This window comes from Thalassophryne amazonica, chromosome 11 (assembly GCF_902500255.1).
Source record: "Thalassophryne amazonica chromosome 11, fThaAma1.1, whole genome shotgun sequence".
NCBI lineage: Eukaryota > Metazoa > Chordata > Actinopteri > Batrachoidiformes > Batrachoididae > Thalassophryne > Thalassophryne amazonica.
Genome location: NC_047113.1, coordinates 79,232,107 through 79,250,416, shown reverse-complemented (window position 1 = coordinate 79,250,416; position 18,310 = coordinate 79,232,107). Strand labels below are relative to the sequence as shown.

Below are 18,310 nucleotides of genomic sequence, written 5' to 3'. Positions count from 1 at the left end.
ACAGGACACCAAAAAAATTAAACGGGTTTAATTTTTCGGCGCCCGACTTGCTTCCTCCTTTGCGCCCCTCGCGCTGTTGTGGTGCCGAGCTGCATCGTCTCGGCACTGAGTTGCTTCCACACGGCATCATTATAATGACGCACGGCGCAACTGGGAACACCCCCGGTGTGAAATGGGCTTTAGAGGAAAAGGAAGTAGTGGTTGTTCTATCTATGAGAGTGACAGGGCTGTGATGATCAAAGGGTCCTTTTCATTTACAAGTCTTTGGGGGTCTTGGAGCCACGTCCCACTGTGAGACTGTCTATGTGGATCGGGAGTTCTTGGGGGTCCCGAAGCCATGTCCCACTGTGAGACTGTCTACAGTGCTTCTTCTTGCATTGTGATTGATCAGGGTTTTAGCAGGGTAACACGGAGCCATTTGGCTGAGGAGGCAGCCTAAGGAATGGTTTTTATCAAATGTGTCACAAAAGGCTGTTGATCAGTATCTTTCACACCAAGCAAGTCTTTAGCATTTAAGTAACAGAAGGGTTACAGTCGATCAAACAAACAGAACTTTAAACATTTGGTCAAACATTTAATAGAAGAAAGAACATTTACTTTAAAAGAAAAGCAATATTTATCATTTTATTTTCCACACTGCAGTCCAGAGCTGTTGCCCATTGAAAATGTGTGGCGAATTATGAAACGCAAAATACGACAACGGAGACCCCGGACTGTTGAACAACTGAAGTCGTACATCAAGCAAGAATGGGAAAGAACTCCATCTACAAAGCTTCAACAATTAGTGTCCTCAGTTCCCAAATGCTTATTGAGTGTTGTTAGAAGGAAAGGTGATGTAACACAGTGGTAAACATACCACTGCCCCAGCTTTTTTGAAATGTGTTGCAGGCATCCATTTCAAAATGAGTAAATATTTGCACAAAAACAAAAAATTATCAGTTTGAACATTAAATATCTTGTCTTTGTGGTGTATTCAATTGAATATAGGTTGAAGAGGATTTGCAAATCATTATATTCTGTTTTTATTTACATTTTACACAACATCCCAACTTCATTGGAATTGGGGCTCTTACATGGTGTATGTGCATGCTCTTGTCTTCTTCTGTTTTTTTTTTTTGTTTTTTTCTGGGGACGTTACAGCACCACACAGGCTCAGCATATGTACTTGGCATATGAGTTTCCAGGCACAGAATTTGCCTCGAACATTTTTTGTAATTGAATTAATCGAGTTACTCGACTAATCGTTTCAGCCCTACTACAGATATTGTTCCAGTAACAGAGGTGGGAACTAAAGGGGGTACTGCAGTACTACAGGTACTATAGAAGGGATTGCTGTTGTTGTTTACTTCCGCCTTTCCCGCATATGCATACATAGACTGGTAGTCAGAAAACTCCAGACTCTAAGCAGGTGTGGTGAGAAAAAGCACGGGAAGATGATTTCAAACTATGTGTCAACTCTTGATCCCAAATATTGAAAGAGATATTGTGAGAAATTAAACCTTGAAGATGACGACTTTTGTTTGATAACGAAGCTTCTGAGCTTTTATTCGAAAGTGAAGGTTCGGATTTACAGAGGCTGTACAGAGAAACAGGAGGTGACACACTTCATCCCAAAACTCTTACTTTTTTCAGAGTCTGTTGGATTTTGGATTCTAACGTGGTGACGCTGCTGGACATGATTTTAGCCCTGCCGTGAACATGCATGCGGAATCAGTTTTTTTTGGTGGAGTGGACTTTGGAAATCACAAATGGATGACTGTTCAGGTTTTTTTTATTTCTTCTTCTCAGTGGAGCTCGTAGGGTTTATTTTTATTTTACTTTGAGTGTCTGTCTTGACATGAGACCGTTCTGTAACGGAGCAGCACACACCGCACTCGCGCAGTGTACACGCACACTAAGTTTTTGCACAGTGGAAAGCGGCTGCTTTTACCGTGACTGCATCAAAATGAACAGTTATCACTTAAAAAACAAGTCATCATAACACCATATCACACTTATGTAAACTTTGTAACTAATCTGTGGTTCCATTTTTAACGTGAGCAGCATTTCATTCTAAGTGCGCTCTGAGATGTTTTCTTCTACGAATCGCTGTCGGAAACACTCGGCAGTGTGTCCTTTAAAACATAGGAGAATGGAAATAATGCACCCCGCTATCCAACACCAAAATCTGCAAGTGTATCTCGATACCTGAAGAATTTTGAATTCCGTTCTGCTGTTTTCTTCTTAAAAAGCCTCCCTGTTCACTGTCACAGAGGCTGCATCGTTCTTAGCCTCTGATCGATCCCACAGCAGACTGCGTTGATTGAGTCGGATGTGCACCCGCCTCCGTACACTGGGCGCCAGCGTGCCTCCTCCCCAGAGAGCCCAGCAATCGCTGCGCCCCGCACGGGCTGTGGTCCCACCGAGACGAAACAAAAAATGCAGAGATCGTCCTCTGATCATCTGGCTTTGTGTAACGCTTGCATTTTGTCATGGTTTGTGTCATCTGGATGTAAACAGGATAAAATACAGAGCTGAAGTTGTTTGTGTGAAATTTCCCGCGAAAGCAGGTTTGCGCGCCGATAGATTCCCACCAAGTCTCCTGCTAAAACATCATGAGATGACACTACACTATAGTGGTGCTAGATGGCAGTATAACGGCATGGTACCGATGTTCCATTGTCTGGGGAGAAGCGTGGATAGATATTAGGCCATGGAAGACTCTGAATTTTGGAGGTGATCCGGTTTGGCGGACATCAGAAATCTCTGATTGCTCTTGTCTTATATAGTGTGGCATCAAGCAGGACAAAGCAGGACGCATTGGCATGACGAATTGTGTGGCAGTGCGGGTATCAAAGTGTCTAGGTGTCTTAGCAAGGTTTGTTTTACTCAGCACACTTCTTTTTTCCCTTCCCCCCAGATCCAGAGGAGGAGTTACCTCACAAAGAGGAGGACTTTCTGCTCCACCTTAGCTCCACCCACTCTGCATCTCCTAAAGAGCAGAAGCCTTCTGGTGTGTTGGCCCATGAAAAGCACCAGAGGGTGCTGGAGCGCCAGCTGCAGGCCATGAAGAGCATTGCCCCGCAGACTGCCGAGTCCCTCATTCAGTTCCACGACATCGACTTCCCTCTGGATGAGAGCGTTGTCAGTGCGGTGACGAGGGAGAAGACAGTGAGCAAAGGTGCACACAAGGTTGTTGGCACAGCAGATGAGAACGAACCCGTCAGTGACACTGCCTGTTCCGGCTGCGGCGCCTTCCTGCACTGCATCGCCACCGAAATCCCCGGATACCTGCCCAGTGAAAAATTCAAGGCCCTCCTGCAGGAGGGGAAACTCAGCAGCGCCACCTGCCAGCGCTGCCACCTGCTCACCTACCATCAAAAGGCCCTGAACATCCAGATGTCCAAGGACGAGTACAGGAAAGTGGTGCATCAGATAAAGTCCAAGAAGGCTTTGGTGCTCCTCATCATTGACCTGATGGACATCCCGGACTCCATCATCCAAGACCTGCCCCAGCTGGTTGGTGACAACAAAGACATCATCGTCTTGGGGAATAAGATTGACCTTCTGCCCAGAGATTCACCCAACTACCTGCAGCGAATCAAACGCCAGCTGTCCTACTACTGCATGCAGGCTGGTATCGGCGATCAGGTCAGGGACATCCACTTGATCAGCGCCAGAACAGGGTACGGCATAGAGCATCTGATCTCCAACATGCAGAAGTCCTGGAAATACAAAGGTGACGTATACCTGGTGGGAAGTGCCAACGCAGGGAAGTCGACACTCTTCAACACACTGCTGGAGTCTGACTACTCCAAATCCAAAGCCTCCGACCTCATCCACAGGGCCACCATATCGCCATGGCCTGGTGAGACTACGCCCATCGTCTCACACAACAAGGTCTAAACGGTGATCCAATGTCAAAATCATTAACTGTTGATTGTTCTGGTAATGATTTATTTAACACTGACCCGCTGAACAACGGGTACTTAAATTGTTTGATTCATCAGAACGGTTTTGAGATTCTGTCATTAAAGTATTGTTACTTTAGGAATTTGAGTTGACTGACCTTTATTAGTGTGGAATAGTTTCCTGGAATGAGGGCAGTGTGGTGGCCACGCAGAAGGTTCCTGTTTTAAGACACACATTTCTGTGGCACCATGAAGACTCCACATTACAGTAAACACCAAATTTCCATGTAATGTAGAGTTGCGTCAGGAAGGGCATCCGTTGTAATCATTGTACCAAATCAATATGCAGCTTCATGTCGGTGACCCCGAATGGCGATTGGGGGTGGGGGGGTGTTAGGAGAAGCTGAATGAATTTAAGCCATCTTCACACTTGTACAAGTTTGATCCTCGCACTGGTACACGATCTCACGTGCTGGTGAGTAAATGTCGTAAACTGTGCGTGAACTGTGTGCGGCTGCATGCCAGTGCATTAAAAAAAAAAAAAAATTGAAATGTTCAAAACTCCTGGCACACATTAATTTCGTCTAGTTGTGAGCATTGCGCAGCCTATTCAAAAACACTGCATCACTGCGTGCAGCTCATCTGAACAATTATGAAGAGATGTTACATCTATAATAAACATAACCTTACAGATACATTGTCTAATGCATAAGAAGGAATGAAAATGCAACTGTTTTACCAATCCATTACACTCTCTCTCTCTCTCTCTCTCTCTCTGTATATATATATATATATATATATATATATATATATATATATATATGAATGAATAATTATCTTTGAGGCAGTTCTGCACCGCACGACGCGCACAAGACAACTTGCAACTGTAGATGCTGTAGATGATTTCTTTGTGATTCTGGGAGCGATGAGAGATGGTTTCATCAGCCAAGTTTTGAGAGCCAACGTGACATCGGCTATGACATAATTATTTTATATAGTGTGGTGTCAAGCGGGACGCATTGGCATGACGAATGGTGCGGCAGTGTGGGGATCAAATATGTGGAAGTGTCTCGGTGCCTTTGCTCTTATTTTTCTGGAGTGAACCCACAAATGTTTTTATCAAAAACATATTTTCTAGAGAATAAGTTGCATTTTTGTTATTTTTGTTTAACTAATTTGGCAGGTCAACCGATGACTTATATACAGGAAAACTGTGAATTCATTGTTATTTCACAACTGTAAGTTGTGTTTGTCAGGAGAGTTTCCATCCTTCTGACAATCTTTCACATCTTAAAACTCAAGAACCGCAAAACTCAAAATCTCAAAATCTAAATGTTTATACATGAATACTGGGAGGTCAAAGTTCTGCCTTACAAAAAAAAAAAAATCATACATTTCTGACATTTATGAATGTCTTTTTTTTTTCTTTTTTTTTACTGAATTTTGCGTTTCAACTAGAACAGGAAAAATTCATATCAGGCTTTCCCAGGAATCAAAGCATGAAACATGATAAAGTCCAGTAATACAACAATTAATAATAATAAAACAGTTAAGAATTAAATCAGAGGAAGCAGTAGGAATATTTTTTGGGGGGGCATCTTGATGTTGTTTGCTTAAGATCTTCACCACTTGTGACAGCTGCTGATGGATGATAATATCATCCAAGTCTTTTTGTCTTCCCGTTTTGCATGTTTGAAAATTCTTTGCTGAACTTTGATCTTTGTTATTGAAGGTGGTTATGGGATTTGTTAATCCTGGTTTTCTCTGTGCGTTGATATCAAACCACCTGCTGCTCCCCTTTGGAGCTCTTAAATCCAGCAGATTCAAAAATTCCTCTCCGGATGTATCTATTTGTCCCATTGTGAAGGATAAAATCATTGATTGTTGGTTAAATCAGACTGAAATTAATTTTGTAGATTGAATAAATAACAGTCGACTGAATTTGTTTCTTTTAGTTTTTTTGTGAAAAACATAAATTTAAAGAAAGTCCCGTTAAGCTCTTTTGTTAAGTGGTCAGTCTGTAAACGATTTCCCTCAGATCAGACTTTGGATCGCTCATCAAGAATATTAGCGGGAAAACCATATGGCTCCACTTTCTGTCGTAAACTAGGCATTTGAATTTGGAGTATTTTGGGATTTGGTGTAATCTGCTGTGATTTCCAGTCTGGTGTTTTGTTTTTGCCTGTTGACTCTGGGAGCTCAAAGCAGTCCTGCTTCCAGGATGCGGGATACCTGTCAAAGATAGAGCGGAAGGTCCCCCTGCTGAATCCGGTCTGCTGGAGGTTTTTCTGTAGTCAGGAGACTGAGAGAGTTTTTCGTTACTGCTGTGACCGGTGTGCTTGCTCATGGGCAGCCGTCATTCTTCAAGCTCAAAGGCTGAACGTTGACTTGAATTCATAACTGAAGGTATTTGGGGGATTTTTGTGACCTCAGGCTGACCTCTTGTTCACGTTCTTTTGAGATGGACGGCGGTAATAATGGATGAAATTATTCTCTGAAGACGTTTAAAGACTTGGAGCCAAACGCGTCTACTTCGTCATCAATGAATGGATAGTCTGAATGTGTGAGATGATGCATTCACTGACACCTTAAATATCTGTTACCGAGGTCAGAACAGCCACACGGTAGCGGTATGTTTTTCATGTGATTGTGCTGCGTTCAGGGACGACGCTGAACCTGCTGAAGTTCCCCATCATCAGCCCGACACCCTACAGGATGTTCCTGCGGCAGCAGCGTTTGAAGGAAGCGTCCCAGCAGACGGAGGATGAACTTTCCCCTGTGGAGCTGAAGAAGCTGAAGTTCTTCAGCCGGCACGGATACCTCGTGGGTAAGTCTGGCTTCTGTCCCACCTTTCAGTCTGACATCCGGCTTCTCAGCTGTTCCTTCTGTTGTTGTTCAGGCCACATAGGCAGAACGTTCCGGTCCAGAACCAAGTCCCAGGAGGATGTGATCGAGTTTGACGCTGACAGTCTAGCTTTTGGAGAGAATGACGAAGGTTCTGTGCTGAGACCAGGTGAGGAACCTTCAGTCCAGGGTTTTTGGGGATCTGGTGAAACCAGAGATTTACTAAACCTTGTTTGTGAGTTTTAATTTGTGGTTAACCGGGTAAAGTTTACAATGAGTTCAGCAAAATCCAAGGAACGCTTTAAAATTCCAAACAGCTTCTCCCAAAACACAGAGACCCTTTTGTCGAACTGTCTGAAGAGAACCTGCTCGGGTTTTTTTCCAGATTTGAAATAAAAAATGTTTTTTGTTTATTTGTTTGTTTGTTTTTAAACCTGGAAAGCGTCTTTGGGCATTGTTAAAAGCGCTATGCAACTCAAATGTATTAAAACATTTCAAGTCAAAATTTTTACTGTTGTCAGCACTGATGGGAAGCCTTTAAAATAAACGCCCATGTGACGTACTGTGGCTGCCCACTGCCCCTAGTGGTTGGATTGTGTCTAACAGTAACTAGGATGGTTAAATGCAGAGGACAAATTTCGTTGTATGTATATGTACAATGACAGGAAAGGCTCTGTTCATTCATTCATTCATTCAGTACAAACAGCATTAGTTTTTCAGTAACAGGTAATCTAACTAATTACTGTTTCCATCATTACAAATCATTACCGACAACAAAATGCAACGAGTTACGATAATTAAACTCACTGAAGTCGTTTTCATCTATCAGCCACAGCTGAGCTGCAAAGTTTGACCACCACTTACATTTGCACTCGCGTCTATTTGTGAACAGACTGTAACCCACAATTTTTCATCACTCATCTTCAACTGCTTATCCGGGTTTGGGTCGCAGGGGCAACAGCTCCAGCAGGGGGCCCCAGACTTCCCTGTCCGTGCCACATTATCTACTTCTGACTGGGGGTCCCGAGATGTTCTCAGGCCAGTGTGGAGATATATCTCCACCCAGTCCTGGGTCTTCCCCAGGGTCTCCTCCCAGGTGGATATGTCTAGAACACCTGGCTAGGAAGGTGCCCAGAGGGCACCTTACCAGATGCCCGAACCACCTCAGCTGGCTCCTTTCAACATGAAGGAGCAGTGGCTCTATGCCAAGCTCCCCGCAAATGACCGAGCTTCTCACCCTGTCTCTAAGGGTTGACACCAGCCACCCTCCTAAGGAAGCCCATTTCGGCCGCTTGTACCCGCAGTCTACTTCTTTTGGTCATGACCCAACCCTCATGACCATAGGTGAAAGTATGAATGAAGATTGACCAGCAGATCGAGAGCTTCACCTTTTGGCTCAACTCCCTTTTCATCACAACAGTACGGTAGAGTGAATGCAACAACGCCCCTGCTGCGCTGATTGTCCATCCAGTCTGACTCTGTCAGTCTTGCTCCGTTGTCCCCTCACTTGTGAACAAGACTCTGAGGTACTTGAACTCCTTCACTTGGGGCAAGACCAAATTCCCTCCCCAGAGCAGGTAATCCATCGGTTTCCTCCTCTGTCCTCAGTCCATGTCCTCAGATTTAGAGGTGCTGATCCTCATCCCAGCCGCTTCACACTCGGCTGCAAACTGATCCAGTGAGTGTTGGAGATCACAGGCTGATGAAGCCAACAGGACCACATCATCTGCAAAAAGCAGTGATGAGACCCTGATCCCACCAAACCGGAAACCCTCCTCTCCCCGACTACACCTCGATATCCTGTCCATGAATATCACAAACAGGATTGGTGACAAGGCGCAGCCCTGGCAGAGGCCAACCCCCACTTACTGCCGAGAACCTGAACACAGCTCTTGCTTTGTCAGTACAGAAATTGGATGGCCCTGAGAAGGGACCCCCTCACTCCATACTCGCTCAGCACCTCCCACAGTATCTCCCAGGGTACCTGATCATATTCCTTCTCCAAGTCCACAAAACACATGTAGACTGGGTAGGCATACTGCCAGGCACCCTCCAGGACCCTTGTGAAAGTGAAGAGCTGGTCGGTTATTCCATGACCACGACAGAACCCGCATTGTTCCTCTTCAATCAGAGGTTCAACTTTCAGCCAAACCCTCCTTTCCAGCACCCTGGAATAGACTTGACCAGGGAGGCTGAGTAGTGTGATGCCCCTGTCATTGGCACACACTCTCTGGTCCCCTTTTTAAATATGGGGACCATCACCCCTGTTTGCCACTCCTTAGGCACTGTCCCAGATCTCAACGCAATGTTGAAGAGACGTCTCATCCAAGACAGTCCCTCCACACCCAGAGCCTTCAGCATTTCTGGATGGATCTCATCAACCCCCAGGGCCTTGCCTCTGCAGAATTGTTTGACTACCTCAGTGACTTCCACCAGGTAAATTGATGATAATCCTCCATCAGCTTCCAGCTCTGCCCCTACTGTAGAGGGCGCTCCGGTCAGATGCAGGAGTTCCTCAAAGTGTTCTTTCCAGCGCCGGATTACATCCTCAGTTGAGGTCAACAGAGTCCCATCCTTACTGTAGACAGCTTGGATGGTTCCCTGTTTTCCCCTTTTGAGGTGCCTCATGGTCCGCCCGAAGCATCTTGGTGCCGACCGCAAGTCCTTCTCCATGGTTGCTCTGAAATCCTCCCACACCCACTGCTTTGCCTCCCCCACAGCAGAGCCTGGGAACCATGACCGTATCATGGTGGAGAGGTTTGTGTGCTGCTATGAACCTGAGAGCTGTGCTGTCTGGAGCCTTTGTGCTCCTGGTAGGGTCTCCCATGGCAAATTGGTCTGAGGCGAGGTGCCAGATTAAGAATGGTTCACAAGACACCAAGATACGATTCGCCGGCTGAGCGCCGTTACGTTGGAGTTTACCCTGGTAGATGAGAGGGTCGCGTCCCTGTGCTTTCGGGTGGCAGGGGGTAAAACACTCACTGTTGTTTGTGCGTATGCACCGAATAACAGTTTGGAGTATTCGGCCTTTTTGGAGTTCCTGAATGGAGTCCTGTATGGGGCTCCGGTGGGGGACTTCAACACACACGTGGGCAGTGACAGAGACACCTGGAGAGGCGTGATTGGGAGGAACGGCCTCCCTGATCTAAACCCGAATGGTCGTTTGTTATTGGACTTCTGTGCTTGTCATGGACTGTCCATAACAAAAACCATGTTCGAATCTCACAAAATCGTCCCAATTAATAAAATCATTTCTAGAGACCTATGGTGTGACCGATGTATGACGCCGTTATAATCCTACTACAGGGGCTTATTCCTTCTCTTCTCCTGTTCATACGACATATTCCCGAATCGATTATTTCTTCATTGACAATACAATTTTACACCTTGTGAAGGAGTGTGATTATGGTGCTATGGTCATTTCAGATCACGCCCCACTAAGTATGAAATTGATAATTCCAGACACGCTATCAACGTTTCGTCCATGGTGATTTAACTCTTTGCTCCTATCAGATGACAGCTTTGTTAAATTTATTAATACAGAGATACTCTTTTTTCTTAAAACTAATCAAACCCCAGGTATGATATTTTGTACCATCTGGGACTCCCTAAAAGCCTATTTAAGAGGTAAAATTATTTCATATTGCGCTCATAAGAAGAGGAAGAACTTAGAATGACTAAAAGATCTAAATGAAGCAATTTTGCTGCTGGACAGGGAACTTAGCCATAGCCCTTTGCCAGAACTGGTGAAGAAACATGTTCTTTTACAAACTGAATATAATATTTTATCTACCCAGCAGGCTGAATATCTGATCTCCAAGTCAAAATGTGGATATTATGAACATGGGGAAAAGGCGGGACGTCTGCTTGCACACCAGCTGCGACAGAGATCTGCCTATCAAAATATTTCAGCAATTAGTAATGACCAAGGTTCTAGTTGTTCAGGCAGTGGAGAAATTAATAAATTTTTCACCAATTTTTTTCAGTCACTGTACTCCTCAGACAATATATCAAAGACACTTGTTTTCAATAACTTTTTCAAAGATCTCAACATACCTGTAATAGATTCTGATTTAGTCAATGACTTAGAGATGAGGGATTTTTCCGTAAATGAGATAAGCCTTGCAATAAAGGACTTGCAAAGTGGAAAATCTCCAGGAGGAGACGTTTTTCGGCAGATTACTTTAAGAGGTTTGCAGATTTGCTGTCTCCAGTATTACTATCTATGTTTACAGAGTCCCTGAATTCATCATTACTTCCACTGTCTACACACCAAGCTGTCATCACTCTGCTACTTAAAAAAGATAAAAAACCCTTAAATTGTAGTTCTTATCTCCCAGTTTCACTTCTAAATACAGATGCTAAAATATTGACAAAAGTACTGGCGCAGTGCCTCAAAAGAGTTATTCCTACGATTGTTTCACCTGACCAGACAGGATCTGTGAAAAATTGCCAGTCCTTTTTTAACATTAGATGATTGTTTAATATTCTTTACTCCCCCACTCCACCTGGTCATAAAGATACTGAAATTATTATCTCTCTAGATGCTGAAAAAGTTTTTGACCGGATGGAGTGGGATTACCTTTTTAAAATGGTGGATATGTTTAAATTCGGCCCAAATTTCTATCTTGGATCAGACTGCTTTATTGCTCTCCAATGGCAGCAGTTCAGACCAACAAAAATCTCTCATCCTATTTCTTATTACAATGTGGCACAAGGCAAGGGTGCTCTCTCTCGTCACTTTTATTTTTAGTGGTCATCGAACCATTAGCCTTGGCAGTACGGCAGAGTTTAGTCATCAAGGGAATAAAGCGTATGGGCTCAGAACACAGGGTGTCTCTTTATGCAGATGATGCAGTATTGTTTGTTTCAAATCCTATGTCTAGCATTTCTGTGTTGTTGGACATGCTTGACAGGTTTGGAAAGATATCCGGCTATTTTGGAAAGATATCCGGCTATAAAGTTAATTTTCAAAAAAGTGAAATGATCCCCTAAGATCACAGGATGAGAATCTTTCTAAAATAGCCCCTTTTAAATGCAATTTTAAAAAGTTCAAGTATCTTGGTATCTGGGTGACCCATGACTATAAAGAGCTATACAACACTAATTATTTACCATTGTTATCCAGTCTTAAACAGGACATAGCCCGTTGGGAATTAATGCCTGTTTTGCTGGGGGCTAGGATTAATTCGATTAAAATGACTGTTCTGCCTAAATTTCTCTACTTATTTCAAAGCTTACCTATTTTCCTTTCCAAATCTTTCTTCTCTAAATTGTATAGTCAGATATCTTTTATTTGGAATAAACAACACCCAAGATTGGGTAAGAAAATACTGCAGATGCCCCAGGATTTGGGTGGCATGTCACTCCCTAACTTCATGTATTATTACTGGGCCGCTAATAATAGAGCGGCATTGTACTGGCTTGGAGGAGATAATGTAGCACCTAGCTGGGTAATTTTGGAAAGAGGCTCAATACAGTATAGCTCTCCTGTTGCATTGCTCTGTTCTGAATTACCCTTCAAACAGCCTATCTCATTTTACTCTTCCAACCCAGTAGTGATACACACACTTAAAATTTGGAATCAGTGTAGAAGGTAATCTAAATGTAATAATTTATTATTCACAGCACCAGTTACAAAGAACCATATGTTTGTCACATCGGTGACTGATGAGGTCTTTGATGTCTGGGAGGGGCGTGGGATACATTCTTTGTATAATCTATACATAGATAACAATTTCGCTTCATTTGATCAGCTGGTAAAGAAATAATATTCCAAAGTCACACTTTTTTTAGATATCTGCAATTGAGAAATTTTGTCCGGTCAAATTCTGGCTGTTTTCCTTTGTGTCCCTCCCGGTCACTGTTGGACAAACTTTTGGTTTATCAAACTGACGCTAAAAAGGTTTTGAGCAGGATTTACACCTTACATCATATCATGAGCCCAGTCTGGAGGACCTTAAGCGGAAATGGGAAACGGACTTGAATGAGACTATATCGGACCCTGTGTGGCAAAGGGCAATACATAACATTCATTCGTCTTCGGTCTTGCTCAGACGTGCGGTGGCCCAATTCAAAGTTGTTCACCGTCTTCACTGGTCTAAAGACAAGTTGTCCAAGATCAAACCAGATCTGGACCCATCATGTGATCGTTGCAAACAAACACCTGCTACACTTGGGCACATGTTTTGGACCTGCCCCAAACTCTGTGGATATTGGCATTCCATTTTTAAGGCCTTTTCCAGGATTTGCGGAAAAACTGTTTATCCCTGTCCTTGGATTGCTTTGTTTGGGGTAGTATCCCCGAAATTTATTAAAAATGTATTATTATTTATTAAAAATTATTATTATTATTAAAAACTATTGCTTTTTGTTCTTTATTGGCTCATAGATTAATTTTGTTCAAATGGAAGGAGGCGTGCCCTCCAACATTAGCTCATTGGATGAAAAATGTTATGGCACATATACATTTGGAAAAGATAAGATATACACTTACAGGTTCCTCCGGGAAATTTTATGACCAATGGCTGCCTTTTATTTATTTTGACAGCGTGTCTGCTAATAATTTTGATTTAAATTGCTCAATTCTGTATTTTGTATGCAAATCCTTATTTTACAATTTTGTACCAGATGGAAATATGGTATGTTTCTTGAACCGGTATAGTACGGGGTGGGTGTTTGTCATTTTCTGAACTTGTAAAAACAATAAAAAGACACTGATCAAAAAAAAAAAAAAAAAAAAAAATGTTCGAACATAAGGATGCTCATGTACATGGAGCACCCTAGGCCGAAGATCGATGATCGATTTTGTGATTGTATCATCTGATCTGAGGCCGCATGTTCTTCACACTGGGGTGATGAGAGGGGCAGAGCTGTCAACTGATCACCATCTGGTGGTGAGTTGGATCAGAGGGTGGGGGAGGACTTTGGACAGACCTGGTAAGCCCAAACGGATAGTGCGGGTGAACTGGGAAGGAAGAGCCCACTGTCTGACAGATCTTCAACTCACACCTCTGGCGAAGCATCTCTAGCATCCCTGTGGAGCTTGGGGGCATTGAACCAGAATGGGCAATGTTCAAAGCTTCCATTGCTGAAGCTGTAGTGGGGAGCTGTGGCCTGAAGGTCTTAGGTGCCTCAAGAGACAGCAATCCTCGAACACCGTGGTGGACACCGGTGGTCAGGGAAGCTGACTGAATTAGGAGTCCTTCCAGGATATATAATCTCTGAGGACTCTGGAGACAGTTGCAAGCTACCGACAGGCTTGAAGGGCAGCAGCTTCTGCTGTGGGAGGGCAAAGCAGCGGGTGTGGGAGGAGTTCGGAATAACCATGGAAAAGGACTTTTGGTCATTCCTTTCGGTGCCGTCTAGCCTCAAAGACCATGATGTGTTTGTGCACAGAGGCTCTCCATTTGGCCTGATTGTCAGACAGCAACTGATGGTCAGCTGTTACAGATTTTTGTATGTTTGAATTTAATATTACAAGGCACATTTGATGTAGATTTTGCATTATATCTCAATCAAAAGTGTCTCAATCACTCTCATTAGTGACACTGAGGTACAAACTGTCACTCTCATTGAAAAGACTAAGTTTGAGCTGCATCTGATCCAAATTGCAGATTTTGCAGATATTTGATTTTAACATTGAAAATTCTTTTTGATCTATATTTTGTATTATATTTTAAAATGATGAAAGTTTCCCGGATATTCCTGGAAATCCGGGTTTTTACTTGCATGGTGAATATTTCCATGTTCTTTTTGATAACATACGTAATTCATTCATGTTCCAGTTGGTGGCGGTAATGCACCGTGTTGGTTTGCAAGCCACCAGTAAACTCGAAAGAAGACGACGAGGGGTTATTTTTGTTTTGGTGGCTTTGATTGGTTTTCGTAGGATACTTCTGACATTATGTACATTTCTCAGCCAATCAGAACTCAAATAGAATACGTCTCGCTCTCTCACTCTCACTCTCTCACACACACATACACACACACACACACACACACCGATGACCAGTGGTGGGCACACTTCCGATAACAGATAATTATCGAAGATAATGTTTTCATTATCGGATTATCTTTTTAGATAACTTTAAAAACCATTATCGGACTAATTATCTTTCCATGAATTGTCACCCGATAACGTAGCAAACGAAGCTGAACAGCAGCAAGCATTTTTAAAATTTAAAATCAGTTGAGACCTACCTGTTGAAAGTTTCTTAAGAGATGTATTGTTCTATCCTCTGCAAACAGATGCGAGCTAGTTTCAGGAGAAACGACTCTACCCTCTGCAGACAAAGGAGAATTGGTGACCAAAAAAATAAAATAATTTCTTTTACTTTGGCAATATCACCCAAGTCATCCAGAGGCATACATTTTTAACTTATGGTTCAAATTTTAACCAAACTAATTTTGGACAAGTTATTTAAAATTACTGTCATGCCTGAAGTTTTATAAAGTGAAAACATCAGATATATGTTTTAGTTTTAAAGTAATGTGCTAATTTTTAAGGTTTTGTGAGCACATGCTGTGCCCAGCAGTGCATTATGGGTAATCTCAGTACATTCATGACAGGACAAATGCATTTCAGACACTGTGTTCAGGCTCCACGGACAGCAGCATTAAACTCTAGTGCCTAAAACTCTCGTGAATATATTCTCTGGGTTTATAGCCGTTATTGTATTTGCGTTTGTTAAATTCCACACATCTTAAATGTAGCAGAAACGGATTATCTGGAATTTTGTTTTGGCAAGTTTCAAGGCCTCTACTGCCATCTACTGGCCAGTAGTGTTCATGGCAGTATTCGCCCTAAGTACTAAGCGTCTGGGCACCAGTAGATGACAGTGTTCTATTTATTTTGACCCCGGTTATATCAGATGGTTGTCAGATCAACGTTTTGGCTTTGCAAATGGCTTTTTTGTTTGTTTGTTTGTTTGTTTTTTACAAATTAAGTTTAAAAACAAAACAACAAAAAACATTACAAGACAGCTCTGCGGTGTTTGCACAGGCACAGTGCGAGAGGTTGGATGTTTGTAGCTCTTCAGCAGCCAGACCAGAATAATATTGAACATGATTTTTGATTTTCATTCGACCATAGGATCGGCGATCAGGAGGTGGTCGTCAGATGTTGAATGCAGCTTGTTACTCCATGTACACTACACGATGCAGGACGCGCGATTAACCTGAAACTCAGTCCAAAAATTTCTCACACAAATGAAAAATCATCTGAAAAAGTGCCAAAACTCGCACAGTGTAAAACCAACATTTATGTGTCAAGACAATATTGACAAGACATCATAAAACGTGCGCACGGCACTAATAAGAGCGCACATTCTCTCCACATGCAAAACATTTTGCAGTGACACTTCCAGGGCTCCGTAAAAATGCCTGTTTTTACAAATAAAAAATGGAATATTTTACAAAAGCACATTTATCTGTAAACACCAACACACGACACACGTCACATTAACGTGTTAGTTTACATAATGAATGACTGAACCAATCAGTGTTTAGCAGAGGCACATTTACCCAGAATCCTTTGCGATCTGTCTGTTTTTATTACAAAATCTCAGAATTAGTGCATTATTCAACATTATAAGATATATGTTATATTTTAACTTTGTACAAATGACAGAATTAACATTAATGGAGTTATTCTATCAGTATTCACACAAAACCATAAGTCAGGATGCCTTTATTTTTCAAGACCTCCGCCTGACCGGAGCATTGTGATTGGTAGAGAGCTAGGCTTTGTGGCTGCTTTCAGGGTGCTGTAGCCGTGTAGCTTCCAAAAGGGGGCAGCATGTTCAAACATAGAAGTGCTGAGTAGAGAAGCTTGAATCTTCGACTGGACTGGGTTGCTTGACGCAAGGATGTTTCGCTTCAAATCGCAGAAGCTTCCTCAGCTAAAATTCTTGCTCTGGTGGTCTGACTTCTGTCTTGACTCTTGTAGAGAAGAATAATCAAGAAGTCACAAAAGCTGGAGTTTTAAACCTAACCAGACCCCTCCTACCAAGAGGCAGACTGCTATAGGCTAGTGACTAAACAATAGCTCTAATTAGCACCTATTGTGCTCTAGTTAGCACCCTCCTAATTACAGGGCAGCTGTCCCTCTCCTGATGGCTCCCCTAGCCTATAGCAGTCTGCCTCTCGGTAGGAGGGGTCTGGTTAGGTTTAAAACTCCAGCTTTTGTGACTTCTTGATTATTCTTCTCTACAAGAGTCAAGACAGAAGTCAGACCACCAGAGCAAGAATTTTAGCTGAGGAAGCTTCTGCGATTTGAAGCGAAACGTCCTTGCGTCAAGCAACCCAGTCCAGTCGAAGATTCAAGCTTCTCTACTATGGAAACCACCTGGACAACTGAGAGCCTACACAGAAACATATAAGTGCTGATTCATTATTTGGGTCTTATGTCGCTTTTTATGCTTCCAAAAGCGATCATGGTGTTAAAACTCAAATTCAGCTTGTTAGCAGTTGCAAATGTATCAGAGACGATACTGGAATTTATCGGTTATCTGTAACTTCCGATACATTTTTGGATGGTTCATCGGTTTATCTTTATCAAAGATAACTTTTCAGGTATCTGATTATCTGTTATTGAAGTTAATTTTTTGGTTATCTGTGCCCACCACTGCCGATGACCGCATGGACTCTCCCCTGCAGCAAGTGAAACAATAATGAGGCAAAATCCATGAACATCTTTTTCATCAAACAAAACCAACTGTTAAAGCCACACGCAGACTCACAATAAACTCACGTTATGTTATTATGCAGTTTTAGACTGTTTTAACCACTTTTACACCTGCAAACTTAAAAAAAATTGGGAGAAAGCATAAAAGCGTGCTTTACCAACACAGAAGCCATCCCTCTTTTGCCGGGAATGCGCAGCTTCCTCCCACATTCTTGTGTATTTTGGCTCCACCTAGCTGGCGGTGTAGTGTCCACTCTGTTTGAAGCTGAACGCGAGCTGTTGCTTGTAGCTAACGTGCATAGGGTGAGAGCGTTGAAGTCTGGGTCTCTGACACTGGAGATCAACTTCACGTTTTTCTTCAATCAGGGGTAAAGATTTCTTGTTTGTGTCCAAGCTGAACTTTCGCCTTTGACCTCAGCTCCTCGTGTGTCTGCTGACGTGGAGTTCACCATCAACGAGCTGAAGTATGCGCGCTGGCTGCACGACACGCCCGGAATCATGAAGGAGCACGACGTGAGCACCACGGATGTTCTTTCGGCTATACATTTGAAGCGGAGTCCCCCCCTTCATGTTTGTCTGTCTGTGTCCCTCAGGTCCTCAACCTGCTGACCGAAGACGAGGTGAAGCTGGTGGTTCCCACTCAGGCCATCGTTCCGCGGACTTTTGTCCTGAAACCCGCCATGAGCCTGTTCATCGGAGCGCTGAGCAGGATTGACTTCCTGCAGGTCAGCCGACGCTAAACGCAAGTTTCCAGCAGGTTTTTCATTTATGAGGTTCTGGGTTGGTTCTTGACACGGTTTAGCTCAGTCAAGTGTGGGCTGCAACCTCCCTGGTGGGTCACAAGGGTACTGCAGGTCAGCCATGACGGCTCATTAAATAAAGCATTTAA

The 18,310-nt window shown here is 43.1% G+C and overlaps 1 protein-coding gene across 2 annotated transcripts in view; it reads left to right on the top strand.

Moving 5' to 3' along the window:
* Positions 1-18,310, top strand: part of noa1 (nitric oxide associated 1) — a 40,046-nt gene that overhangs the window by 13,111 nt on the left and 8,625 nt on the right. For both annotated transcript variants that reach the window (XM_034182261.1, XM_034182260.1), the window contains exons 2-6: positions 2,900-3,847; positions 6,553-6,717; positions 6,790-6,903; positions 17,840-17,934; positions 18,015-18,146. In XM_034182261.1, coding sequence (XP_034038152.1) covers positions 2,900-3,847; positions 6,553-6,717; positions 6,790-6,903; positions 17,840-17,934; positions 18,015-18,146 — 1,454 coding nt within the window. The remainder of the gene's footprint in view (positions 1-2,899; positions 3,848-6,552; positions 6,718-6,789; positions 6,904-17,839; positions 17,935-18,014; positions 18,147-18,310) is intronic.